General features: G+C 43.0%; 1 protein-coding gene and 1 long non-coding RNA gene across 2 annotated transcripts in view; both read left to right on the top strand.

The window, feature by feature from the left end:
• MYO10 (myosin X) overlaps nucleotides 1-27,623 on the top strand; it is a 169,469-nt gene that overhangs the window by 112,943 nt on the left and 28,903 nt on the right. The window contains exons 20-22 of the mRNA XM_052781271.1: nucleotides 23,067-23,191; nucleotides 23,350-23,464; nucleotides 26,608-26,714. Coding sequence (XP_052637231.1) covers nucleotides 23,067-23,191; nucleotides 23,350-23,464; nucleotides 26,608-26,714 — 347 coding nt within the window. The remainder of the gene's footprint in view (nucleotides 1-23,066; nucleotides 23,192-23,349; nucleotides 23,465-26,607; nucleotides 26,715-27,623) is intronic.
• On the top strand, nucleotides 7,874-11,380 carry LOC128139212 (uncharacterized). The gene is made up of 3 exons (XR_008234280.1): nucleotides 7,874-8,036; nucleotides 9,152-9,222; nucleotides 10,706-11,380. It is a non-coding gene; the product is annotated as an uncharacterized LOC128139212 (long non-coding RNA).

Here is a 27,623-nt window from a genome sequence, read left to right on the forward strand (position 1 = left end):
TTCAATTTATGTACAATTCTAGGTGTCTTCATGCCGGCTGTTTTGTTCTGTTACAGAATTATGTTTTTAAAACAGACTTGGAAACTAAGGCTTACTGTATCAATTTGTCTTTTGAGTCACAGATAATGAAAGGCAGTGTCAAGACTTACTTAGATATGTTGGAGGTCTCTCTAGAAATGAAGTGGTAATGGTATAGTAATCGCTGAAGATAATATTGTTAGCCTGGTCCTGATAGTCTGGGTTTTGTGCATCTGTCTTTGGCTTTATAGACCATTATTCAGGTATGGTCTGCTTATGTCAAAAATGCAACAGGCAGAGGTGCTAATGACTCTGGTTTATGGTTTTCACATGGCAACTTAGAAATAGGTGACTTTGCTATAAATCCAGTTTTACGTGTTATATTTTTCTGGGATGTCTGGTTCATCGGGACACTTAAGATGTCAAACGTGGCAGATTTCATTGCAGGTTTTTGTGTTACCTGGATGGTACATCCTCGACTTTGTGTTTTCCGTTGCTAACTGTTAACTCTGCTTTTGCACTGTTACTCGTGGTATGTCAAATAACGTGCAGACTGTGGGCACCTGAGCAAGAGGGAACAGCCTGGAAGTGAATAAGACCTGCTTTCTGTGTCCTGAAGTGTTTGGTGCTGTGAGGTGTGCAGCCACCAGGTAACCAAACCCACATGGATGACAGTGCCTTGGCCAGCAGCTGGGGTCTGTGAGCCTATGTGTGTAGCAAAGCCCCAATCACTGAGGGAGGGCAGTTCTGAAAAGCTTGTTTTCTTCCCTGCTCCCGTTTCTGCTGGAAGCCCCGTGACCCTAATAAAGCCCACCTGCTGCCACTGGAGTATAAGAAGAATTTCAATAACTCACACTTTTTCCTTATTTGTCCTTTTGCCTTTGAGTAAGGCTCATCTCCGCAGTACCAAAGTCACAAGGATTTGCCATGGTTGATGCAAGAACCAGGCACTTGTTGCATTTCCATAGCAAGGAACACACTGAGTTCCCAGTCCCATGTTCCTTGTTGCTCTACCAGTCTTTTCCCACTAGAATGCTCCATCCCTGACAAATTTGGCATATGCTACTATATATTTTACTATCATTAAACCAAAGTTCTCACAGAATTAGCAGCTGTGCAAGCAGAAGGAGCTTGAGACAACCTCGGTCTCAGGAAGCCATGTCTAATTGCAGGAGTGCATGCAGGAGCAGATTGGGAAATTCCTGTGGACAATCCCTTTCAAAGTACATATAAAATGTCACTGAAATTTTACACAAAAATGTTTGTCCTTGTTTTCCATTTGCTTTAATTCAATTGCAAATTTAACTTGATTCAATGGCTTTACCAAATAAGAAATCCTATTTGAAGAGCAAGAGTAGAGAAAAGGGTCACGCAGTTTACCTGTTGTAGCTGATTCAGTAGAAGACTTGATGGAAGATGAGAAGGAAGGCCATATATAATACTTGTCGATGGCATTCTTCACACAGAAAAGTGTTCTCAGAATGCATTTTTGGGATTCACCGTTTGAAGTTTTGTCTGCTGAGCACTGCTCTCTGTCCCCCTCCATGTCTCACAGACGCAGTGATTTTTAGTGCCAGTCTTGTGACGGTGTTGGTGTTGCTCCTTCTGCGACGGTGCAGGTACAGAAGCAGGCACATGAACGGCATTAGGCTCCTCTGTAGCTCAGCTGGATTCTGTGGATGCACACCGTGTTAAACATTTCATAGTTTATCCTGTCATACAACTTGTTGCTTTTCAGTTAGACAAAGGAAAATAAGGTGAGTCAGTTTGCATAGCGCTGAACCAGCACGGCTCAGAGACACGTTAGCTGTGCGTGGACTACCAGGGTTTACCACGTAACGTGACTCACTGTGCAGGGCTGGTTAGAAACATAACAGCTTGAAACATTCAGATGAGCTGCTGAAATGGAGAAACTGGGATTGAAAGAAAGTAAAAATCTTCACTGAGCATTTTCCTCTGTTTTCCATCCATAGTTTTTACTCTGCAGTGATGGTGGTATGAAATGATGAAATGTCACCCTTTAAAAAGTATTTAAACAGTGCTCGCCAAATAACATATGATGTGAAAGAAAAGGGTGTTTTAATTGGTCTTTTGAAATATGGAGCGTTAAAGGAGAGCTGAACCAGAGGGACTTGGCAAGGAGAGAACTGAAGTTGTGGTATCAGGAGCAAAGCCTCTCAAGCTGGTCATTGCTGTCTGGGTTGGGTACGAATAGATGATACGTTATCGGCGAGCATCCTCTAACTCTGGAGGTGCTCGAGAGCTGTTTTACTCTGGAATTATGTTTGAATTCTATAGGTGAATGAGGTTGAGCAGATGGAAGACAAATTCAAGCCTTTGAAAAGCAGAACGTGCGGCAGACTACTTCCTCTGCTCTTCAAGACATTAAAGTATATTTATATTGGATAAGAGATGTGATAATTTACAGTAATTATTTGATTTTTTTAATTGATCAGGAGTTTCATTTTAAAAATATTTTACGGTGGCAAGCAAAACCATTTCAGCATATGCAGTAAACCACTGAACATTTACATATCAAAGCAGGATCTACACTCATTAGTGCAATTTCCTAAAGGGAGTGCACAGAGTACATGACCTTTTGTCACAAGACATTTTAGAGAGCAGGCCTCAGACAGAAGAACAGAGGACCCATTAATCTTTGGGAGACCCCCGAACAATCAGTGTATCTGTTTTCACAGTTTCTAGTCTGTTCTGAACTAGCCATAATGTGGAAACTTTTCCACTTGGTATGCTTAATGAATATTTTCTGCTAATGAAGGGTCTTTCTGCTAAACTCCCCTTATCTTCAATGCAGCTTGCAGAACTACATATCAGTTCATCCTTTTGAACTTTGACACATCTTTCTCTGTTTCTTGGTCTCATGTTTCTTTTCCTGCCTCCTGTTCTATTCAATAATGATTCCTCCCTGCAACCTTGCCTTTTCTGGTCTCCATCTATCCTTTTTTGTGCATCTGAAATAAAAAAAAAACCCAACCAACACCACCACCACAACCCCAAATCCCCTCCCCCCCAAAAAAGACTGTCTTTTTAAAACAAACTACAACCATCGCTACAGCCGTCAGCTGAATGTTTCTTCCAGCTTGCTGCTATTAATAAAGTTGCTAAGCCTTGGTGCCACTCAGGAGACAGTTCAGGGTAAATTTAAGATCTGAACTTCCTATGCAAGCTGTTTCAGAGGCAGAAATTTCCCTGTTGGCCAGAAGGAGCCAGCCTCAGGCAGTTTGGCTCCAGTGCCTTCTCAAGATCCCTTCTTCATTTAGAATTTTTCTTCAGAAAATATATTGGCTTAATATTGGCATAATCATTGCGAGTGGCCCCCACCTCCAGCATCTGCATGGCCTCATCTGTGCTGGTCCCTTAAAACCTCAATTATTGCAGCTTGCTTCTGTAATTCCCTGTTCTTGAGACTGCAACAGGTTCAGATGCGGCTGTTCTCTCATGCACTTAGATAGGGGTATCCACTTCTCTTTGGTTACAGATCTGAGACCAGTTTGGTCCTGATAGGCAAAATTCTGGCTTCATTAGAGTTGGCGTGAAATATTTGATGTAGACAAAAATTTAACTTTTTTTTTTTTTTTTATTAAGGAAACCTGTGTTGTTGTGTGCCACTTGAGCAGGATTGCAGGGTTGCTACTCACCTCCCTGTATGCTCATTTATTGTCTGTCTCCTTCCTCTGTTGCAGTGATGGTCTTGCCACTGGCAAGATAAAAGCTGCCTTCTCTGAAGCTTGTGAGGTCTGAAGGGGGCAATTCTGTTTCTCTGCAGGTTTTTTATATTAATTTTTTTTAATCTTAAAATTTAATTAGGTAAGGTGAAGAAATGAGACAAAATTAAACCTGTATCGTAAACCTACTGCAGGGTAGAGGTTACAGGGAGCACCAGAAAAAGTGAAACTACTAATAACTGCAATTCAAAGGAAGACGGGTAGAAAAAGGTCTGTAATAAATTATGTGAGGCTTACTGCTGCTTAGGAGTCCTGTCATGCTCCATATTCATTCTGGGAAAATTACTATCAAGGCAATAAGATTGCTAACATCGCTTCTGGGGACAGAGCCATTTAAAGGGATCAAGGTATGGCTATTGGCACCTGCAGTGTACTTTGAGGCGTAGGTCATTAATAGCCATGAGATGGCCTGGAATAGCAAGCAGTGTGTCCCCTAATTTGAAATAAGATGCAAACCTGTTTTGCTTGGCATCTGGATTAAACTTGTGCTCTTAAAATAGCTCTGAATCATTACAAACATAAGTATAGCATGATACCAACCTAAACACCAGTTAGGAGTACAGCTCAGGAACGCGGTACAAAGGAACAATGAGAGAACAGCTTGGCCCCATCTGCAAGGATGATTGTATGCAGGGTGTGGAGCGGGTAAAATGGAGTGAACGCAGTACGTGAACTGGTTGTCAAGCTGGAATTGCAATATTGTCATATTGAGACTTGACTGTATGAATTACTGAGTTTGCCTTGTAGAGATACTGGAACTGCGATATTGTCATATTGAGACTTGACTGTATGAATTGCTGAGTTTGCCTTGTAGAGAGATATTTTTTGTAGAAATATGGATAAAGGACAGTGCAAGTCTAATGCTGCTGCGTTGAGAACAGCACTGACGTAAAAGCTTGAAAGATGCAGGGAGGGAGACTCTGAGCTTCAAGGACGTTCTACTATACCTTCAGCACAGGATTGCTAAGCATCTGGATAAAACTTCACTTTTAAAAGTCTTTATTTTAAAAAATTATCCTTAATGAACTGGCCCAGCTTCAAAATTCTGTGCACATCCTACTGCAGTTGTATACCAAGCATGTGCTTTATACACCAACCTTGGTCACTCACCAGACTCTGGGTCTCCTTACTGGGGAGTAGATGCCTTTGTGGGTTTTTAAAGATGCTGAGCCCAGCAGTTGAAAGCTAGAAAGTGTTAGGCCCTAAATGGATGCATCTTTATGGTTTACTCACTTAGTTGCAGAGCCCTGGGGCAGTCCTCCTGCAGCAAAGCTGCAGTGTTCTCTGGTACTGGGAGCTAGCAGATCACAGGGTAAATTTGTCTTGCTATCCAGAAGAAAAAGGGAATAGAAAGCCTGATCATCACATTAATAGCTACTCTGTCATACTTCGAAGGTAAAGGGAACAGATTATATGGCCCAGGTACAGCTGCTGGGTGTGTGCAGTGCTATCTGTAGAAAGTTAAGGTCTAGTAGTGTTCATTTACAGCTGTATAAGCAGCGCATGTATTAGAGATCCTTATTGCCTGTTTTAAAAATCTCTCTTTCATCTCAGTTGTTCTCAATAAATACTTGTTTTAAGAAGGCTTCCTGGCTGCCAATTACTGCTGTCATTGCTTCTGGAGGAAGCAGAGCCACAGGCTCTGAGCACAGATCGGGCTTGCTGGGGCAGCGTGGGTCAGGCTCCGGGAGCTGCTCTTCAGGCTCATCTTTTGGGAGGAGGGCAACCATTTCCCCAAACCATAGCATGTTGGCCCAATCTCGCAGGCCAACAAGTGTGTGGGGCCAAATACAAACTATTTATCCTTAGCCCTTTAACTAGTTCATAAGGCTTTATTGTTTGTAATCAGGAAGGCGCAGTCGTAAGGTGTGGCATCGTGCCTGGCCAACGCCGCTTAATTCAGCTACCTGGATATTGTCGCCTTGGGTTTTGGAGAATTACGTAGCTTCAAATCAAGACTTGTGGAGTATGTCCCAGCTGCATCATTTTCTGGCACATCGCTTGAGTAATTAGGTCAGGCGCTAGAAGACTCCTTAGGTAAAAGCGATAAGGAGAGTGGGTGTGAGGAAGGCAATCGCTCCTGCTCGCAAAGTGCCGGCAGTAATGTTACGTGTGAAGCTGAATCCCCAGCTGAAAGAAAAGACGATTCCTGCAAGAAGTTTTGTGCTGCACAGGCAGCGCCTGTCTTCTGTGTCGCCTCCGAAAGATCGCTCCCATCGCTCCTGCAGCGCAGCGTGTCGGTTATGCTGCCCGGGAGCTACTGGGTTGTCCTTTTGTCCCCATCTCAGAGCGTCGCGGCTTGCTGGGCTGAAGTAGGTCATTGCACTCTCCAGGCAATCACCCAGACAGGCATGTCCTCCTTCTTCATCAAGGTTTGTTGTTTACTAAGCAGGGCTGACTAGGCATCCCTTCGCTAAGTGTATTAGGGTTTGTCTTTCAGTGACCGTGGTATAAGGAGTTTAAAATTGACGTGTTTAAGGCTGGGGGATAGAGCGGCGATGGGGTGCTGCCGGGGAGGGAGCAGACGCTGTGCTGTAAAGATTGCATCAAACTCGAAGCAGTGCAGGCAAACAGATTTTTGCATGTTTTGCAGCACGTACGTGCACAGTTGCCAAGTTTCCCAGAAAGACCATTTGGTAAGACTCTGTCCACAAGTGGTAGGAGTCATTTTTGCATCTCGGATGGTAACCGTGGCGGTGTGCTCTTGTGAGCAGGGTGGGGGGACGCGTGGGGAGCGTACGTTGCTTCAGGAGGGACTTGGGAGGAGGTGGCCCTAACAGCAAAGTACCAGGACAATTCTGGGGAAAAATAAAATGCCTAGGGGTGGGGTATTTTTAAAGTGCAATACTTGCTGTGTAATTCAGTGTAATATTTAGAAATGAGAAGAATTTTGACTGCTGCAGCAACTGATCTGCGAGCAGCAGAGGGTCTTACTGCCTCCAGCTGACTTCAAGCACTGCAATAATTCTGCATTTTGTGCCACCTGATGGATTTTTTGTGTTTTATGAATTCCTTCATATGTGATTGTGTGACATGGATGGGCATTCATGGAGCTGCAACTACTGATCCCAAGTCTGAAATATTTGCTTTTTTTAAATACCGAGCAAAGAACTTGGCTTTTCTTCCTTCTTGTGCACTCTACCAAGTATTTGAATTGCAAGCATTGTCATGCAAATGTATCCGCAGAAAAAGTGTGTACTTCATCAAGCTTTGGAAGTTTTCTTTAACTACAACAAAAAAAATCCCCCCACATCTCTAGATGGCAATTTACATTCAAATCCTGTTTGCTGTGTTCTCATGGTAACTAGTCCAAGGGAATATGCACACTCCATGATAAATAGACATCCTTAGAGCTCCAAAAGCATCGCTGGGGTACAGAGTATTGTTCTCTAGCAAAAACTTTTATGTTCGTAACTCCCTTGCTAAACTGTGTCTTAGGGCATTTTGTGCATTTTATCTCTTAAGGTTTAGGAATTTGTTGGCTGCGAAATATATTTACATTCTTGATGCCTATAAGGTGAGATTAGCCCTCGTGTCCTGTTAGTCAGGAAGATCTACAGCGATTGCTGTAGAGCCAGCCCTCGCTAGGCTTGACTTCCTTTGAGTAGCAGCAGGAATGAATTAAGCAAGTACAGCCAAAGATATCACATGAAAGACTTGAAATACCAGTGAGCTGAAGAAAGCCCCGTTCTGTGTGTGTCTGTGTGTGTGTGCATAGCTGCAACTGCTAAAGATTCAGTTTTTCACAATGGGCGAACGCTGAAGGGTGAAAAAGCCTTAAAAGGTAAGGGGCTTAATTCATGCAGTTTTTTAAATAATTTTAATCTTGCATACTTGGAGCTGCAGTGGACTTGTAGAAAAAGAAAAGAAAGTGCCTGGAGTTTGGCTGAGCAAGCTGTGCTAGAAATGTTTCTGGGCTTGTATTTTCTTTTAAAGAAGGTAAATGCACGCAGAATCAAGTTTATGAAAAAACAACTAAATTTACTGGGCTAATCATATTTTCGAACGCCAGGAGAGCTTTGCTGCCAAGCAGTCTGCTTTAATAAATCACACTCTGTTTGAAAGTTAAAGGGGTGATTGTTCACAGAGCAGGGAAAAAGTCAGCAGAAGTAGAACTGTGTGTGCAGAGAGGGGAAGACCTGTGTTGTAGTGATGGGCTGCTTTCTGGAGAAAGGTCTTTTCTGTTGTTCGGCAGTCTATGGCATAGATTCAGGAAAACCAGCTATGTAAAGTTTAGGACTGTAGTATTCCTGTAACTTATTAAGGCATAAGGTATGGCTGTAGTTTTGCTTTGATTATGTTATAAGAAAACGACACCGGGGACGAGTGTGCTCGGGGTGGGGGGAGTCCAGTGAGTTATCTGCAGCACCCAGAAGTCTAAATTAATTTTGTAGTTTTACTGGAGAAACTCGATGGGGCACATTTGAGACAGTAATTTTTTTACCATAGAAATACAGGAAATGGAATATGGCTGGGGAAAAAAAAATTAATTGCAGTACTAATGGAAAGGATACCATAGCAGCAGTATATTTGACTTTGTTTGCTGTGTCAGCTCACCCCTTCCGCCCCTGATGAAATAAACCCCCCAGCCCAGCAGGTAAAATAGCTCTGTTCACCACTGATTGCCTTTGCTTCTGGGATCTGCATTTTGCTCCTTGCTTTCCCACTTAAAGAGCTTGCCTCTGCAAACATTAGAATTCAGCCACAGGGTAAAAAATTAGGATAAAATTGCTTGAGAGAACCTGTTACGAAGGGAATGGGTTTGATCCTGCATCATTGAAGTCTATGGGAGTTTTATTCTGGTCTCAAGAAGAGCAACCCTAGATTTGCCTTGCAAATCTAGATGGAGGAGATATGATCTGATAAAGTGCCTATGGGACTGGGAAAGGGGGTTCTCATAACTTGTAGTTGTTCTTCTCTCACTGATGTTAAGATGTGTCCTTTTAAACTCCAAGTGGTAACAGTGGTGCTAGGTCAAAATGAAGGTATTTTTGTTGTGTGGAACATCAATGATAGGTATTCAGTATTTCTTTTGCTGAACTGCTTAGTTTCAAAAGAAGATAAGATTTGTTTTGTTTCTTATTTGTTGGCTTATTCAAAAAAATGTATTTACAACCTGTAACATAAATGGAAGCATAACAACAGTGATTTTTTCCAATACAGCTAGATTACTGATGGGAATTATCTGAAAGTTATAGTACTGTCCCAACTATGTACAGATCTTTGTCAGAGGTACCCTCAGAACACAAAATCCATGTCAAGAGCAGAAGGTAATGTTGTTTGAGAGTAGACTTGGGTCAGTTGCTAAACTTTTTTCTCTTTAACTGTATCTATCAGTTTATGTGTGTGTGTGTGTATATATATATGTGTGGCTTTTCTTAATTTAGTCACAGGATGTGGCAAAGAAGCAAAGACTTCATGGGGGAAAACCTCACTGTGATGAATTTGTAAGGACTAAGTAAGTACACTTCAGAACATCTGCCGTACTCTCATAAGATGAAACTTTAAACATGAAATGCTTACTGAAAGCGCATCAAAGCATCTTATCTTTGTTATTTAACTTAAACTTAGAATTTTCAGCTTCTGGTGGTTTTAGGCAGTTTATAAGCCTAAGAAGAAAGGCAGGTCCATTCCTAACACTGTCATTAGAATTACAGAAGTGAGGTTGTGGTTTCAGCTGCATGAAGTGGCATGTAGTAGCTGTAAAGTCCATGTTTCAGGACATCAGCCGAGTCGTAGCTGTGTGACAGCAGTCAGCCTAAACTACACCAAGTTTTTGGCTGGCGCATGATGAGGTTTGAGGTTGCTGTTGTTGGTTTGTCTCCTCCACGTTCCTGATGTGTGTTCCCTGTTCAGGCAACAGGGAGCTGGGCAGCTGGTGCCGCTCACGGGAGCTTTGCTGGGAAGGTGGTAGCACCACAACTCCTCAGGCTCTGCGGGCAGCATTAGTTTTGTTGTTCAGTCCCAAGCACAGGGTAAGCGTACGCTCTGTTCGGGTCTGTGAAGTTGCTGGTGAGCCAAGAAGCCCGTTGCACCATGTAAATCATTCGGGACACTGGGAAGTTTTTTGTTTTGGCTGCCACCTTGGGTTGTCACGCACATCTGGGAGCACTGCACAATGTTTAGTGTGGAAGATAAAAGTTTGTCACCAAACTCATAGTGCTATATTTCCACCGTTTACATGATGAGATCTATCGTGGCATTTTTGAAACTTTCTGTAGATCTAGAAATCTTAAACATTAAGTATGTGGCAAGTAGGGGTTTTTGGGGGGTTCAAAACTTTTAATAGTCAAGCAGAGATAAAGTAGGTGGGTCGAGAGAAGACATCCACTTTCAGAAAGCCAGATAAACGCCAAATCCTCTGTGATACTGGCTTTCTCGAATGAATGGCTGCCCCAGATTCAGCATGAAAAGGACAAGTATGTCCATATGCAGCTTGCCAGCCACACCATTTGTGCATATTAGCCAAAAAGAAATAGTGTCCAGCCTCATTAATTAAGTAGTCTTTCAAAGGGAGAAATGATGATTTTTGTTAAAAGTGGTTTAGCACTTAAATTAGCTGCACAGAAGTTTTTCATCTAAGCAAACAATTGGCATAGCAAACAAAGTCACATTTAGGAAAGCTGATTCTATCTTCAGTGTCTCTTTCTGACTCAAACGTTAAGAGTTATGTTTTGTTGTATATTTAAGCCAGCCTAGGAATTTCTCAGGGGAGAAATGGCTGTTCAGCCACCCAAAATTGCCATTTCCCTGTGACCTTTGGCATGCACAACATAGCGCGTCTCAAATCAGCCCGGTTCATAAAGGGCATGTACATCTCATTGGCCTCAATGAGCTCTAAGCACACGTCTAAATGCTTTGCTTAAGTTATTACTGGTTTTATGCTGCTTTGGCGAGCACATAACAGAGTACCTGGAGCTACGATGTCTCTCGTCACACAGCTTTGAAGAGGAGTAAGGCATATGTGCAGCTCCCCAAAAGTTGCATACCCAGCCTGAAGTTGCAAGGCATCTGTGCAGAGGAGAAGAGAAGACTCGCTCCATCCGTTGCTCCAGTGGTGTGGAGTCCGTGCTGCTGGCCAGTCCCAGGAGAACATAGCGCTGGTACATCAGCAGTGAAAGTGCATCTAACCAACCGTGGAGTCGCAACAGTGCCTTTTCAACACGATCAGAAAATATGGAAGAGGGATAGAAAAAATCCACTTCTGGGGCAGAAAGAGCCATATTCTTATTTAAATGTAACGCAGCAGATTGTAAAACCATAAGTAAGGGCAGAACTTTTCTCCACAGGATCATCTTAAAAATGGATAGAGTCAACTAAGTGTGTGCTTCATGTAACTAAGAAAAGATGGAAGTAGCCTTAGTGAAACAAAGTGCCATTGACCAGCATCCCTGCCTGTAAATTCTGCATGTTTTGTGGAGATGAACAGTGGCATTGCAATTAAATCACTCAGAAGGTGGTTGAATGTTAAATTAGTTAGGTCCTGCTGTAATTTTACCATCTATAATAATTCATTCTTTCTCTGTGTGTGTGGGAGTAGTTAGATCAGTTAATAATTTGATAACCATATTGGGGTTAAGGGAGGTTTCTTGCCATCCATTGTAGGTAACTCTGCACCATGCTAATAAAGCAAAGTTTATTTACTCTATAGCTAACTCTCATTTCACGCGTGTATAGGAATTGGAACAAAGAAGTAGTTTGTGAAATTTTTTTGTGAGGGAAAAATATATGGTGACTTTCATTGCAAGTGTTAATGATTGCCAATATATAATCCATAGCAATGAGATGACAATGGGGTTTTTTGCTCTACCAAATGCAGTAATTAGCAATGCTTGCAGGAAGCACAGGAGCTACCTGCTGTTCTAGCCAAGATGATGTTGACTCACCTGTGCCTTTAGTGTGGCCTCTGTGGCAGCACAGATAGCTGTGATCTGCAGAGCTCCTCCATCTCGTGTTTATATAATATATGAAGAAATCAGTAAAGGGGCTTTTTGTCTGGTTTAGGATGGAAATTCCAGAATTATCAGAAATACCTAATTTGATTTTGATGTGGTTCTCAGAAACATCAAAGAACTCGAGTAGGAGACTTTCCAGCGCTTACTGGGGGGATGGGACGGGACGGGATGGGATGGGATGGGAGTGTTGTGTTACAACGAAGCAGTTGAAGGAGAACATATTTGTTGCCTTTTTCTGTGAAATGAATGTACACAAGAACAACCACCCACCTTCATTTTCTGTCCCTTTTCTGCAAACACACACGCATTTCGCTACTCTTGATACCCCCTTGTCTAGATCTGCAAGGCAGGTCCTGAATTTATAATGTAAAAATGTGTAGGGATGCAAGAGCAGCAGCTCGAAGGACCAAATTCTAAGAAAAATGCCAAAGTTAGACTGATGCTGTCCGAGACATGCTGAGATACAAGATGTAGGAGTAACTCACATACTGATTACATGGGATTGAGCAGGGTCATTTATCTGGGCCATCACGCAACTCTTGCTGTCAGCCAGGTAGATGTCTCTGCTGATCACGGGGATCCCCATCACTTTCTGTAAACTTGAATTTCCCCTCTCTAGACTTAAAAAGTATCTTAACCGCAGTGTTACGGGTTTCCTCACACTTTTAAAACTTAAAACACATCTCCAGACCAGCTACTGCAAGTCTGCTGCGGCATAGCTCTCGGGCAGCCCCCCCCAGTGTCCTGGGCTCCCCCAGGTTGAAGCGAGCCCTCGGTAAAACAGCAAGGACCACGTGCAGCCCAACGGGACGTTTTTGGTGCAGAGGGGCCCGCGCTCCGGCAGGGATCGGCGTGGGGTCCCGGAGGAGCCAGGCGGCAGGGGTGCTCCGGGAGGGCTGTGAATGGAGCCCTGTGCCTGCACCGGGATGGGAATAATCTGCCCTTTCAGTGCTGCCCGACCTCCGGTGTCCTAGCAACCCAAAGCTGTTCGGCTGAATATTTTGTGGCGTTCTTCATTTACACATATCAGATATTGGCCGCGCTTTAAGCCTGGCTGATTTCCCATTAGGGCTTTCAAACAAAAGGCTCGATACAGGAAGGAGAGGAGAAAAGGGCTCCTTAGGAGATAATTTTATAAAACCATATATTTTTTTCGGCGTAGGAATTGCACCGGAACGTTTCCTTGCTTGAGAAAGCACCAAGCAGAAAGTCTGTGCATTACGTCAGCCTTGTGCTCTGTAGGCATCTTTTGTGGGCTACTGAGGGAATGAACCGCATGCAGGGGCAAAATGCATTGGAGAAGGAGAAACTGCTTGTGGCCTCAATATTGAAAAAGGGGTGCGATCAAGTGCTAACTTTTTAAAGTTACTTGAATCCAATTTTGACTTTTAGCTAGGAAGTTGCTGGCCCTTATGGCCATACAACAAACACATACGCTCCACACTTAAATCAATTAAAGACAACTTAAACTTTGTTATTATTTTAAACCTGATAGTTTGTGGAGGTGTGATTCATGATTGTTGCAGGGCTTTTCCCATTTTTAACAATTGGAGCCGATAACGTAGAGGAGTTTTTTCTTATTTCGTGGTCAATGTGCGAAGGCTTTGTGATGACTTAATCTAAGCTAATCCATAGCATTGCAGTCTGTGTCTTCACAGACAGACAGCCACAGTAAAATCTCAGCCAAACTTCCCTTGCTGGACCGTCAAATACTTGCATAAGTAATGAACTTTCTTCCTGCCAAGGCAAAGCTTGCATGTGGGAAGCGTGGTTCTGCATTGCACCGTGCGCTGCAGGCCAGTAGCTGTGGCTCTTGTTCTTCTCTCTCGTGCGGAGTCAGTCTTTGGGAGTCCCAGTACCAAAAGTTTCAAATAAATAAAAGTCATATTTTTTCCACAACTGGAGTGCTGAAGGGGGACTGGTTAGGTCTTTTAGTCTAACCTGCTGCGTGGCAAACTGTAGAGAAACCATTAATGCCTGCTGGAAGGAGGAGGACATCCCGTGTTTTCTTTGAAGTGTCTGGTGGCTTTAGACAGTCCCACCACATTGGGTAAGCTCTTCCAATGAATACACGCAGTGAGAAAAAGGTGTGCCTTCTGGTTTGGATATGTCTTGCTTTGATTTTCGTGCTTTTTATGTCTTTATCTGCTGTATATTAGAAATTGTTGTTGAATGTATGCTCTTGGTATAGTTACTGACAGATTACTATCAAGGCCTGTCAGCTTTCTCATTGATGAGCTCCTCAAGGCTTTTATTGAAGTCCTTTACTGCTTTTTTTAAACTCATATCTTTATCCTCGTGGCTCCTAACTAAATAGTTTCCAGTGTAGCGGTCTTTATTATCGTGCTCCAAAATTGGACACAACATTTCAGTAGGCGTCACATAGCTGAGGAGCACAGGTTAGCCCACAAATCACTAAGCTGACTTCTGAAATATCAGAGAATTTTTAGTATTCTCTTTAAAGCAATGCCCCAAAATAGAAGAGTCTTAAGACGTAAATGGCATTCAGGCATGCAGTCCTAAAGGAATAGGGTGTGACCAGATCTAGAGAAGCAGCAGGTGGGTGCCCAGGAGTGAAGCAGAGAATAAAGTGAGATTTGGATTTAGAGTCCTCTTCTGCTCTCCTTGTGCTCTACAAGTTGATGTCTCTTGTCCCTCTGTGGAGTGCGACGTTAGCTCCCTCCACCCGTGCATCGCGAGCTCTTGTGGCTGGCAGTGAGGTTCCTCCTCCTCCTCCTTTCTACTTACCTGCAATTAATTAGAAGAGGAGGCAATATCCCTGTATCCTCTCTCCCCCCTGTACAGAGCTGCAGTCTGAAAAATGTTGCTCAGTTTCGTGTCACCAGGGAAAGCAAGGAGAGTTGGGATAATGTGGATCAAAGTTATCTGCAATACTATTTCAGGATGTACTGCTGAAGTGATACGGTGTCAGCATTTCAGTGAGAACTAGCTACATGGAGGGTTTCACGTATTCAAGTGAGAGATTCCTTGTAGTAACACTACACTAGGTATCAGAAGGACCCAGGATTAGGTTCTTGTACGGATTGTTACAAGAAAAGGTTTTCCAGCTGTGTCAGACTTTGGCCATGCAAGATGAAATTCATCTTAAACAGGTTCTCTTGAGTATTTTCATCCTAATTTTCTATCTCCTGATGAAACTTCCTGTCTTTCAGGGATAAATGCTTGATACTAAACACCATTATCTGAAGAAATCGTGTTAGAGGAACCATCCTACATCACGATTTACTGCTTTTAAGTATAGAAATGGACTTAGGTGCCCAGCCTGCCAATGAACTGTCAAATAACAAAAAAACTTGTAAGGTGTGGATGAAAAATCTGGTGTGAAGAAGTGAAAGTACAGTGGAAAAATTAAAAAAAGAAAAAAAAAAAGATGGGGTCTCAGTCCACGTAAGTTATTTGATGTCATTGCTGACGTGGAGGGTCAGGGTTTCACCACCTGCAGTTGGTCTGTACGCAGCCTCAGCAGACACGGAGCAGTGTGTGCAGTTTTCTGGACCGTTGTAATGAACAGTGGTGACATTGGTGTTGGCTGTCTTGACATGGGGTCGGTAAGGAAGGACAGCTGTCCTTGCAATTAGTACCTCACAGCATGTTTCTTCATGATGTGTCTGTGGCTATCAGGCAGCCTGATTGATTTTCTTCAAGAGAAGCCTGCTGACTGGTCACAGTGTGGGGAGAATGAGGCCAGATTGGGGTTTAGTCTGCAGGGACTGGAGGCTTTAGCGAGGATGACCTCAAATGAAATGGCAACAGATTACTCACAGGTGGAGAAGGAGGGTCCATGAAAAGTTCCAGCTGGGGTCTGTGCTGTGAGTTGCACCTTCTGCCACTGTGCCGAGACCCTGCCAGAGCGGCTTCAAACCTTAAATCCCTCTTTTCCCAAATGCTCTTAATTGTCTGTCTCACATGGATGGTCTTGCAGTTGCTGTTCCGGGACAAACAGCCCCTGAGACTTGCTGTGCATTTCAATGGACTCCCTGAATAATGTATTCAAGCAACAAAGGCTCACTTCAGCTGAAAATTTAGGCAATCACATAGATAGCTTTGAACGCGTGCTTAGAAAACTTAAATATCTCCAGTGTTCTAGCCTGTTTCTTTAACAATCCATTCCTATTCCATGAAGCTTTAACAAGTGTATAAGAAATAACACTGTCATTTGGGGAGGCAGCATTCCTCTGGGCTGCTATGAGAGGTAGACAAATCGTGTCTTCCTTCAGAAGAAATTCTGTATACCTTTAGAAAGGAAGGTTCACAAAGGGGCTGTTGTGTGTTTACTCAGGGATACATTTAGTCCATACAAGCCAAACAAAAAGATTACTCTGAAATGCAAGAGTACAGTGGCAATGACTAATAAAAAGTAGATTAAATAGCTCCAGGATTGTGAGTTTATTGATCATTGTTGACGAAAGCATGAAATCGCAGCAAGCCGGTCAGAATCATTTGAGCGTCTTTTCTCCAACGACGAAGCTAGTTCCAGCTCTTATCTTTGCTATAAATAAACAAGCAGGACCTGAAACATGACTATAGCATCTTTGTAGATGGATCTAACTCAGCAGTGTCTTGACCTAGTTGAAATGTTCAAACACCAGTGCAAATGGTCAGTGTGGTAATGTACTGCTTCATAGCTCTTAAATGGGCTGCTGTCTTAAAAATACCCTTGAGATGCCCTTGTTTGTAAGGTAAGCTGGGTGACAGGCTGAATATAAATACAAAAGCATTTTCACATTCGTTTATTAAATTTCCTCCTTTGACCATTTTGGTACAGTAGAAGAACTCTAAAATTACAGTGTTCCTTCTATATGGTATTATTTTTAGCACAGGCAACTCTAACCTATGGCGTGAGAGTGGCTAATTCTGAAGTCTGTCTCTTATCTGAAATACTCAGGGCTGGAAGATGAGTCACACAGGTCAGATGCAGTAGTTGGAGTTGAAAAGATCAGCTAATCGTGTAAATGCTTGCTGTTGGTAAATGCAGTACTTTCACGTTCAGACCTGTAGAGATTGTATAAAAGAGCCAGCATATCATTACTGAGTTTGCAGTGAAATCCGGCCTGGAGTTTGCAGCAGAATTTTTTGAGGCACAAGTGTTGTTGTAATATACCCATGCTCTTTTTCTAGCAAGTTACCACCAGCAGCGATAGTAATTTTTTAAAGGCTTTTTATGGGGTTTTGGGGTCGGTGGGTAGATAAAGGCCAGGAGAACTTTGGACATGCAAAACTTACTGTTATTTCAGGTTTATCCAAATATTCCTTGACTTACCAGTGCCATACAGTAGAAATACCAAATCAACTTTAGCTGTGGCACATTCTTTGTTTTTATTCTCCTATACCCTTATGGTGTTTGTCTGTGGACACAAATACTCTGGGACAGTAAGGGAATGTCTTCAAAAACAAAGCAGGCATCAAACTTTTCTATGTTTTGATGTGGACCTGTTCCAGTTACAGGTAGCTGCGTGCTGGAGAAGACTATAGAGGGTTTCTTTCCTTGAAATACTCTTGCTGTTAGGTCAGTAGGACCTGATGCTCCAGGTCCTTGGGCAGGATGCACACAGGTTTTGATGCTCCTTGTGCTGGACGCGCAGCAGTTCTGAGGTTGAAACGCTGTTGAATAAGCCAATCCTGTCAAAGTTTACAGTGCAAGCGACTGAAGAAATGATGGCTAGAGGAGCAGGGGGTGAAATGGTTTGTTGGAGGTAGGAGGGTGACCAACATGGCACTGCAGCTGAAGTCTCTGGATTTGACAGGGAGGTTGCCCTAGCCCTGCCTGTCCTGGCTTTACGGTGCATTTTCCTATTGTGCGTGCAGGCATTTCCCTTTCACTTCTTTCAGGTTACTGGCTTGGATCCTCAGCACGATTAAAGGCTGCCGAGCGGTACGTATGGATAAGAATCACTGAGCATAATGTGGTTTAAAAAAGGCAAACAATGGGCATGCAGAAATATTCGTATCAGTTTAGCTGGATTATATATTAGAAGTTAATTTATTCACGCTTTTCAAATTTGTCTGGGAGGAAGGCCTGGCATTTGTTTTGACTCATGAAGCTGGTGACTGAGATCAGAAGACCATGGGGACTGTTTCAGAAAGATCTGGCTTGATAAGTTCCCCTGTTTCTGAAGAAATACTAGTACTCGTTTGGACATGGAAACAAGTTCAAAACCCATTATAAAGCAGAGGAAGACTGACCTCTTCTTAATTTTCGCTTCTTTTCTCCAGAGTAAAATTGCCAAGACTTCATTTTAGGGGTAAAAGAGCAGATTTAAAAAACCCAGACATTGAGAAAAGTTACTGGTTTTTAAATAAAAAGTTACTTTTTCACATCCTCATACCGGTTTTTCGTCTTTTTTTTTTTTCCTCTGTACCTGTCTTCTACAGAACACTTTCCTAAGCTAGGAAAATCAACACTTTTAAGACACAGTAGCAAAGCTGACATAGTCCTACTCAAGTTCTCACAGAGAAATCTAGAAACAAGGGACTGGGCTTTTTTTCTCCCCCCCCCCCCCCCATCTCTTTGTGAAGTTCCTCCTGCCTACCTAAAATCCGTGAAGGCTGCTGTAATCTGTCATTATTGTGCCTGTACACTTCTGAGGCAGCCAGTAGTTCAGGGAGGATGAAGGATTTCCGCAGGGGGAAGTCAAGGTATCCTCTGTGTTTAAACAGAGCAAATAATGAGCAGAACAAAAAAAAGTTGTGTTCTCTGTGTGTCATTCAGATGCTTGGGGTCTCCACTAAGGATGCTGTCCAGGGAAAAGGGACGGTGTTTTTTCGAGCCTCAGTCAGACTGTAATCTAAGGAACGATTTTATCATGAAAATTATGTGTAGGTGTTAGAAGTCTGTCCTAATGGCTGCTTCTAGTTATGATTTCAGGCAGAAGCTTTGCCCTTTAGGAGGCTCGCAACACATCACAGCAAGCACTTAGCAGCTTAAGGAGCCAGAGTCGCGCCAGCAGAGACTCCAGGTCACATTAAAGCTTTGGCTTCGGTGCCGTCTGGCGCAAATTCAGTGGAGGCGTTTGGATTCAGGAAGTGATAAATTGCAAGTTGTGCTATGAAGGAGTGCACCACAAAAAATACCTTTATCAAGTAGAGCAGACCTCACTCGTAGCTATTAATTTCGTGTTGATGTTGCTTAGTGCCCTAACGTGGCTGTGACCCATGTGAGTCTGGCTGTTGTCTGGCGATTTTGCATGTCGGAGTGGTTTAGTGCTACTATTCCTTGATAAAAGTGAAATATCTATTGAAAATTGAGTTGATTTGAAGTTGATTGCATCTCTCAGACAATTTTGGAAGCTATCAGTTGACTTCTTTTTCTGTTGCCTTCTCTTTTATAAATTTGATCTTACTTTGCAGGAGTCTTAGCAAGTAATTCAGATTTTTACTTTGGAAGACATATTGTTTTAAAATCAGTTATGGTTCTGTTGTCTGTCTGAAATTTTCCTACAGAATACAGTTTCTTCCCAAGCGTTCATTTGTGAAACAAGTCCAGTTTTTACAGCAACACTGGTAAAAATCTAGCAGACCCCAGAGAGGAGTCCTGTCCTGTGTTACTTTGGTATAAATCTGAAAGTTAGCTTGCTTACCCCAGGTAGTCTGAAGGAGCACCAGTAAAGAGACAAGACTGAGCATCAGCTGCATAGGTAACCCTTTGCATGGAGATTTTATGCTATTGCAAGTTTAACTCCTTAGTGCTGCACCGGGCATCGTTCAAGTGGAGATGGTCATAATTCTCTGTCTTAGAAGTGTCTGCAGTTTCATAGCGGGGTATATGCAGTACTTGCACTCTGGTGCAAGAAATGCACATGCAATTGATTTTTTTTAAGTATGAGGAGTCCTGCTGACTGGAAGTTATGCTTAAGGTTATCCCTGCCTGCAAGTGTTTATACAATTGAGGCTGAAGCCCTCTTCATCCACAGAGTAAAACTACCTGAGGAGCATTGTATCACCAAGTCGTAAGGTGGATATGCTGGACGCTGTGGTGATGTGCACAGGACTGCATTGTTAATTCTTTTGGTTGCTTTTGTTAGACATGGGAAACCCTGGATGCATTTTAGTGTTTAGGGTTTCGGCTCCCTCTCTGACCAGCTGCAGCTCTCCCCGTTGCTGAGGACTGAAGAGTTGCTGTGATAGCTCAGTCAAAAACCCCCAAGCGATGGGAGGTATCTTCTGGTACTCCATGTTGAAAAGCGTAAGACATGAGTCCGGCACACCTCTTGCCACCCCCCAACAGCTGGCTCAAAGCAGCCAGACTTGTTGCAAATGTAATTCCAGTGATATGCCAGGGCAGGATTTGACCCTCTGATTTAATAGCCTCATGTGTCTGTGAGTAATTAAAAATAACTCGTAACGTAAAGCGAAGGAGTAGGCTTATGTGATTAGAATTGCGATGGTCTTTCTGTTGCCCTGCTTTGATAGCATTTTAGCATCTCTTGCAACGTTTCTTGCTTTTCTTTAAAAATGCAGGTATCTGAAGGTAGGTGACTCTGTGACAATCCCAGCTTCTGGTGACAGAGCAGGGCTGCTTCTAATTTCTATAGCTGCAGGAAAACGGTCATGAAAATATTGCTTCTTCCTCTGCAACTCAGAACAGGGATGGAAAGAGAAAGTTTTTTTAAAAAGTAACACGAGCTTTCAAGCCAGCTGTGTGGTGACTTTTGACTTTTTAAGTGCCTGGGGGTGGCAATAAAAGGATTAGGTGATGCAGCAGCCATCTGGCTCCCAACGCTGGAGGTGCTCCCTTGCAGAGGGAGAGGCTGCCTTGTGAGACAGACAGCTGTCATGTCACCAAAATTTTGCCTGGCTTTGGTATATCCCCACTTCCATCCATGCCTCCCCACCTCAAAACACCAAAAATACTGTTTACTTTGCAACTCTTGTGAAGAACATCACCTTTTGAGTCGGCGAGTATGGGTGGGGTAAAAGGACTAGAAGCAGGTGTAGTGTTAAAGAAAAAAAGATATATTGACCTGCGTCCGCTTGTGGCACGCATCAGCCTGGCGTTACACGAGGCAAAAAGCGAGTATGTTTTTTCCTCAGGATTTGCGTGTGCATTTGTGTTCGTTCCCTCCTTTTCCTGTCAGGCATCATCAGCCACCCGCACAGATCCAGGCAGGCAGGCGTGTGCACGGATATTCAAAGGGCGGCTTTGCAAGGCTAGTGCCCAAACACACCTGCCTGCCATAGGGTGGGCACCTATGGAAAACACTGTTGGCAATACCAGTCATGAAGTATCGATACCTTTATTGTAAGCGTTCATGCTGTGTGTTCGCTAAAACACAAAGATTTTGCTCGTGGTGTATTTTACTGGTGGTGGGAAAATCCGAATTAAACACATTGTTGAGAAAGAGGAGTTTGTTCGCATTATTCGCAGAGGCATTTTTCCCCTCTGGAACATATAAGTTTTTATACTATGGAAAGAAAATGTTGAATCACATTTGTAACAGAGCCGTTAACAGAACAACGGCCAGAGTGGTGCAGAGTTGATGTAGCTCCCTGGGATGCAAAGCACCCGTCTCGGAGGGAAGGTAAAAGCAGCCGCTGGTGGTGGCTGATTTTCTCCATACCCCCCGTCCGCCTGCTCGGGCCAGACCAGGTCCTGCCGGCACGCAGTGCTAATTACCCCAGGCAGGGCAGGGCTCACCGTGGTCACCGGCCACTTTCTAAAATGCAAATTGTTTTCATTTTTGTTCAGTGCTATTAACTGTGGAGGAAGGGCCAGGCTGGGGTGGTTTTCAATATGAATTTTAGCCCCTGTAACAAAGGAAGGGGTTGGAAAGTCTTTCGTTGTCAGAGGAGCGGTGAGTGCTGGGGAAACGTTTGCCCGTGCGGCTCCGAGACAGCTTGGTGCAGAAGGGCTGCTGCATCTACAGAGGAGTCTCCCACCTCTGCTCCAGAGGAGAAATTAATGAAAGGAAGAATAGCAACATTTTGGTTTAGACAGTTTGCCTTTTAAAGGAGGGAGGCAGAAGTTAATCTATCAGGATTTTTGAAGCTACCTAGTTAACAACTCAGAGGTATCATCACTAGCACACGGTGTTTTGTTCTATGGATAAAGGTGCTGAGGGAAAAGTTTAGACTGGATATTTTAAATGAACTTTTGAGTCTGTGTTTTCCTGAAAGTACTTTTGATAAGTTCAAATTTGGGGAGTTATTTGCTAAGTTGAACAAGAAGCATGATTAAAGCCAGTTAATGAGTATCAAGAGAGTCCTCTGATTTACGGTTGCTCAGGGCTTGATCTTGCTGTCATTTCTATCAGCTGAAGAACTTCAGATCTTATATAAACCATTGACTGTATCTATGAAAACCCACCTTCTGAACTTCTTGCAAAGAAGCACTGTACTCCAGCCCTGCAAATGACTGCAGGAGGGTCAACTGGTGGGTTAAAGTGGATGTTTGGGCCGATGAATTAAATGGTGTATTTACATGTGGTGTTATTTTGGTATCAGGGTTGCCGGTGTTTTGCAAAGCAGCAATTAGCACTATATTGAGTAGCTTTGCTTGGCTGTGGCTGGTTTACCTCAAAGCCTGGTGAAAGCACAGGTGACTCAGGGGATTCTGAGATGAGACAAGAGGATTCCCGAGGCTCCCAGATCAGTATTTGCAGGTTTTCATGACTGAGGGGCTATAGAGTTATCTGTTTTCTAAATGAAAAACGATGCTGGAAAAACTGCATGCAAACTAAGGGAAACTTATTTCAGATGAGCAGATTTTTTTTTTTCTGTTTACAGATGAAAATATTTCTGCTGTTAAGAATAGCAGCAAATAGAAACTCTTTGAAATACGGCTTATTTAAGACTTGAGGTACCACTGGCAAACTTCCATCCCTGTCCATAGTAGATGAATTGTCACTACACTAAAAATTAAATCTTTTCTGCCCTTCTGGTTTTGTTTTTTTCTAAAACCATATCACACCAGTGTATTTGTGTATCTTCAACATTTGGGATCATCTACAGGGACTGTAAATTCAGTTGCTAAAGAAACAAAATAGTCAAGCTTATAGCTGTTGACTTATTAGCTGCCTGTGCTTCTTTCTGTTGTTTGCTCCTGCACAGCAATGGCCTGTGAGTATACATGAAATGGAAAGAGAGAGCTGGTTGAATTAAATGGCTGTAAATGTTGCGTCTATGGAAATTATATTGTGTAATTACCCTTTATTTCCATCCTGTAGATACATTTTTATATGCTCAGAACTGCTAATGTCCATTAAGACATCACGTAGCCAGTTTTTAGCCTTTGCGCATTTCAGATTCATATAATTTGCCCTTTGTTTATTTCCCCTGACATCTCTAACCATTGCTATTAAACCCCTTGTTTTGAACCTGCTCATTTTAGATGCCAGACCAGTTTGATCAGACAGTGGTGCTTAACCAGCTGCGCTATTCTGGGATGTTGGAGACAGTCAGGATTCGGAGGGCTGGTTTCCCGGTCCGGAGGCCCTTTCAAGACTTTTATAAAAGGTAAACACACTGACTTGTGCACTTCAGAGGCAAGTCACAGGTACCAAATCAACGTTCCCCTGTTGAGGAATAAAGTGAAAATCTGATAACAAAAAATTCATATGGCAAAAATAGAACTTGTCTCTTAAATGAAGTAATAAATACTTTGTGGTTGCCAGGTATAAAGTCCTCATGAGAAACTTAACTCTGCCCGAAGATTTAAATGAGAAATGTGCCATCCTACTTCGTCTGTATGACAACACAAGCACTGAATGGCAGCTTGGAAAAAATAAGGTAAAATAATCTGACTGTGCATATTGTGAGGCTGGTGCTTATACAAAGCTGAGGGGACAGGATTTAGACTGCACAGCTGCAGAGATGTAATTGTAATGGTAATTACTTCTGGCCTTAAAAGAAGCTGCGCATGCCTGTGGCGCTCTTGAAACCCTTACAGCAACAATGAATGGTTGTGCTGAGGAATTTGCTGTCTAAGGCACTTAGACACTGGTGATTCACTCAGGGAGAAAGAGTCCACTTGAATTTTCTGCCACTGCTCACAAGCGATAGCGCTGGTGAGATCAGAACTTAAAACATGGTGGCTGGATTTTATCATTTTTAGAAGTATTGAGCATGTGAGGTAACACTTCTGTTCTGCAGGGAGCTCCACTCATACTAGTAACCCCCCCTCCATGATTCCTGCTCAGTGGCTGAAATCAGCGGGAGGAATTTTAGCCAGTGTTCATGTGGCAGAGTTGAGCTCTAAATGTGTTTGCCATCCTAGTCTGAGAGTCTTTATCAGAGGTACTTTAGACCTTGATGTGTGTCCCACCAGACAACCTGAACTTTGCCCACAGCTTCTTTTTCTTCCCCCCAAAATCCAGATTATTTTAATTAACAGAATGGAATTTTAATTTGAGAAATAAAACAATCCAGGTGGTTTTGCGTGCTCGTTTTGCAAGTCTGATTTTGGACAACAGCTATGTGCAGAGCTTCCCTCCTTGCGAATTTGTGCTCTTGGACTTAACAATGTGAAAGCATTGCGTACTTACAAGAAGATTCCCCACTGCAGGATCTGAGATTTCCTAAATGTTAAAAATGCCTGGTGCAAAGGGGCTTCTGTAGTGGGGAGAGAACAAAAAACAGATCCAGAAGTAAAGTTTGCTGAATTATGTGTTACACTTGCAGTTTTCCTGTCAGTTGTTGGAATTGTGAAAAAACTTTCTCATTACCATAAGGTAGCAAAAATATTTTGTAAAATCTGATTGATTTCTGTGTGAAACGCCCTTCCTCCTCATCCTCTTCTCCCCACAGCTGCATAGTTTTGAAGGGTTTCCTCCATTCCTCTGCACACTTAAGAAGTGTTGATTTAATCATTTTAAAGTTATTGTAAGAGATAGAATCTGAAATATTCTGATGGTGATGGAAGTCATCTTTCATCCCATTTCTGTAAACGATGGCTTACAAGTAATACAGTGATAACGTTTCTCCGCAGAGCTAGGCTGTGCTTCCCATTATACTTTCAGATGTAGTATATTAACAGTATTTATGCACGAACCCCGGACAGTGCATCGGCATCTTAAGGACATGTATTTATTAGAACCTGAAATTGTTTTAACCAGCTGTTGTAACTTCCCCTTACTGGGGCCTGGGCTCATTCCCCCCCAGGAGCTGCCTGCACATTTGTAAGAGTCTTCATAAACAGCTTATTGTAGAAGAGAACAAGAGGGCATTGGTTTCAGACTGAACATGGGATGGAGTGCTATCCTGCCCATGTTATTTAAAAGGAGTAATAATGACACTGTGATCGATGATTTAGCTTCAGTGTGATTTTTTTTTTTTTTTTTTTCCCCCTTGTCCTTTACATCTCAAGCTGCAACGCACCTGCTCAGGAAAAGGCATTAGCCTGGGCTTAACATGTGCTTAACATCCATTTTTGTTCAGGAAGTAGCTGAATGCCTTTCTGAAGCAGAATTTTGTTGGGTTTTTAAAGCCAGTGTGTGTAGAGCAAAGCAAGATTGCCCACTGAGTGAAAGAAAAGGCTTTTTCCATGAGTAAAAACTTTATATAGAAGGAGCTGCCCAGTACAACTTGGATACTGGAACTCTGAGACTTTCTGTGGGACTTTTTATGTTCCTTAGTGCTGGGTGATTTGTGGTAAAATGTAGTCCCTTTCTAGCTACATTCAAAACTCACAACTGTGCCTCTCCTCAGGAGTGCTGCTGGTTTGTGCTGCTTTGATGATGGGCTTTTTTCCCCTAAACACAGAGGGAAAACCTACATTTTTTTTCTGCTTGAACACCCGCAAAAGTCTGTTGGGGTTTTTTTGGTTGGTCTGGGGTTTTTTTAATATTTTTTTCCACAGCAAGAAAAAACCCAAAACACGTCAAGGAAGCATTCCTGCTTTTAGATGTCTTTGCAGCCCTCCTCCCTTAGCAGAGCCCACGCTGTCCGTGCGCTCTCCTCATCGCCAAGTTGTGGTGTGCGGCCGTGCTCTCATCCCGTGTCAATCAAAGCATCACTGAGCTGGATATTTCCAGCCGCTCGTATCTTAAGCGGCAGCATGCCAGGCTGTTGCTGCCTATAGCTGAGACCAGCAGACTTAGCCTTCAAAAAGGGAAAAAGTTGAGAAGACCTGGAAAAAGCACTGGCAGCACATAGCTCACCGCTTTGTGAGTAAAGAGCAGGCGTCAAGGCAGGTGGAAGGGCGAAGCTGCATCCCCCGTGCCTCTGCTTGGCTGGAGAAGCAGTTTCATTCATTTAAGGCAAAATAAGCTGGGTTAGCTCCATGGATGTCAATGCCGGAGGCACTCGGTAGTCCGGGCGAATGATCCGGGTCAGTGCTCGGGGGAGAGCCCGGGGAGCGGACAGCTGGGGGGGGTGTCTGGCCCCGGCAGCTGTCTCCCCGTGTGACAGCAGGAAAACACAGTCGAGTCAACCCAAATATGAAACCGCTCTCATTTCTGCTCACTTCTGCGGGCATATAGCAATGTCATTTGAAGCCATGACGCTTGTAAGGGGTTGTGGAGCTCGGTGTTACTGTGAAACAGCTAAATTATCGGGGTGGTATTTCTGCCCCTTAAATCAGGACGTTCATGCTAAGTCCTACAACTTCTTTGGCCTGTGTTACTCTTTGGTGGGAAAGGCTGTTTAACGAATCCAGTAATTATGTTGCTTTTGGAAAAACCCTGCTCCTAACTAAAATTCCCATTAGTGTAATCAGGCTCTTCTCACTGAAATCCAAAGTTAGAGGATCATCTGCAGATATTTTCGTTTAAGAGGAATACGTTTTGGTTTTTTCTTTTCTGTTGAGGAAATGTTGTTTGTCTCTGAATTCAAAGCTGAGGCTTGCTGCTCAGACTGACATTGGCAGTACCCTGGCTGTCCTTATATTTATGATGCTCTCCGCAAGTTGTTAAGCCAGGAGTTTTCTTGTGTAGGTGTTTCTCCGGGAGTCCTTGGAACACAAGTTGGAGAAACAGCGAGAGGTGGAAGTCACCAAGGCAGCAATGATTATCCGAGCACACATCTTAGGTTATGCAGCCCGGTAAGTGACTAGACGAGAATATTAATAATCAAGCTTTGGAATAAATGGCTGGGGTTTCGTGGAGTTAAATCCTTTTAGCACAATTCTTAACTTTTCCTCGGGACCAGGCATCCAAATCCTGTGAGTGGCTTTTGAACGTACCAGCTGGTATCTTTGCCAGACCCATGAATAAAACCAAATGGAGTTGGAATTGTTTTAATATAATGAATAGGACAGTATGGAAGTTTGGAGGCCAGCCAGTATCCATATATTGTATCATGGCATTAGAGCCGTGGTAGGAACTCTAGCTGGATGGCACCTCGTGGGGCTGCCCCAAGTTACCAGCTGAGATTCAGATTTATCTTTGCTTCCTCATGGTAAGAAAAGAGAAGGCAAATAAAACTAATTAGTTTGGTTCTTGAAGAACCATGACATTAGGTAGCTGGTTAATGTGTCACTTGTTTACCTGGCTTCATGCATTATGTATTAGGTGGAGTTGCTCATCCCATCTGTTTATTTCTCTGCTTTTTCTACAAATCAGTTCAGGACAGTTTAAGGAAACTTGTTTGCATAATGAGGTAATTTCTTTTCATGTGTATATTAGTCCTGTCCTTATATTCTGACCAGTATGTTACTTAAAAACTATATTGCTTTGTTTAATGACAGAGCTATCCTGCTGTTCATGATCTTTCTTTCCAGAGATGTGGGATGACTTACCTATGTATATTCTTTCTTGGCATGCGTGCACACACACAGAGCTCTCCTTTTAGCATCTCCTTGTCAGGGGCATAAGAACATATAAGACAGGTAATGTGCATTTCCTTAATGAAGATACAGACAGTGCTGTCACAGAAATGAGAGAATCTGTTTCCTCTCAAAAGGAGGAGAATGTGAATGAGAATGGGGAAACCATCGCAGAGCTAGAAATAA

The sequence above is a fragment of the Harpia harpyja genome, chromosome 1 (assembly GCF_026419915.1).
Source record: "Harpia harpyja isolate bHarHar1 chromosome 1, bHarHar1 primary haplotype, whole genome shotgun sequence".
Lineage (NCBI taxonomy): Eukaryota > Metazoa > Chordata > Aves > Accipitriformes > Accipitridae > Harpia > Harpia harpyja.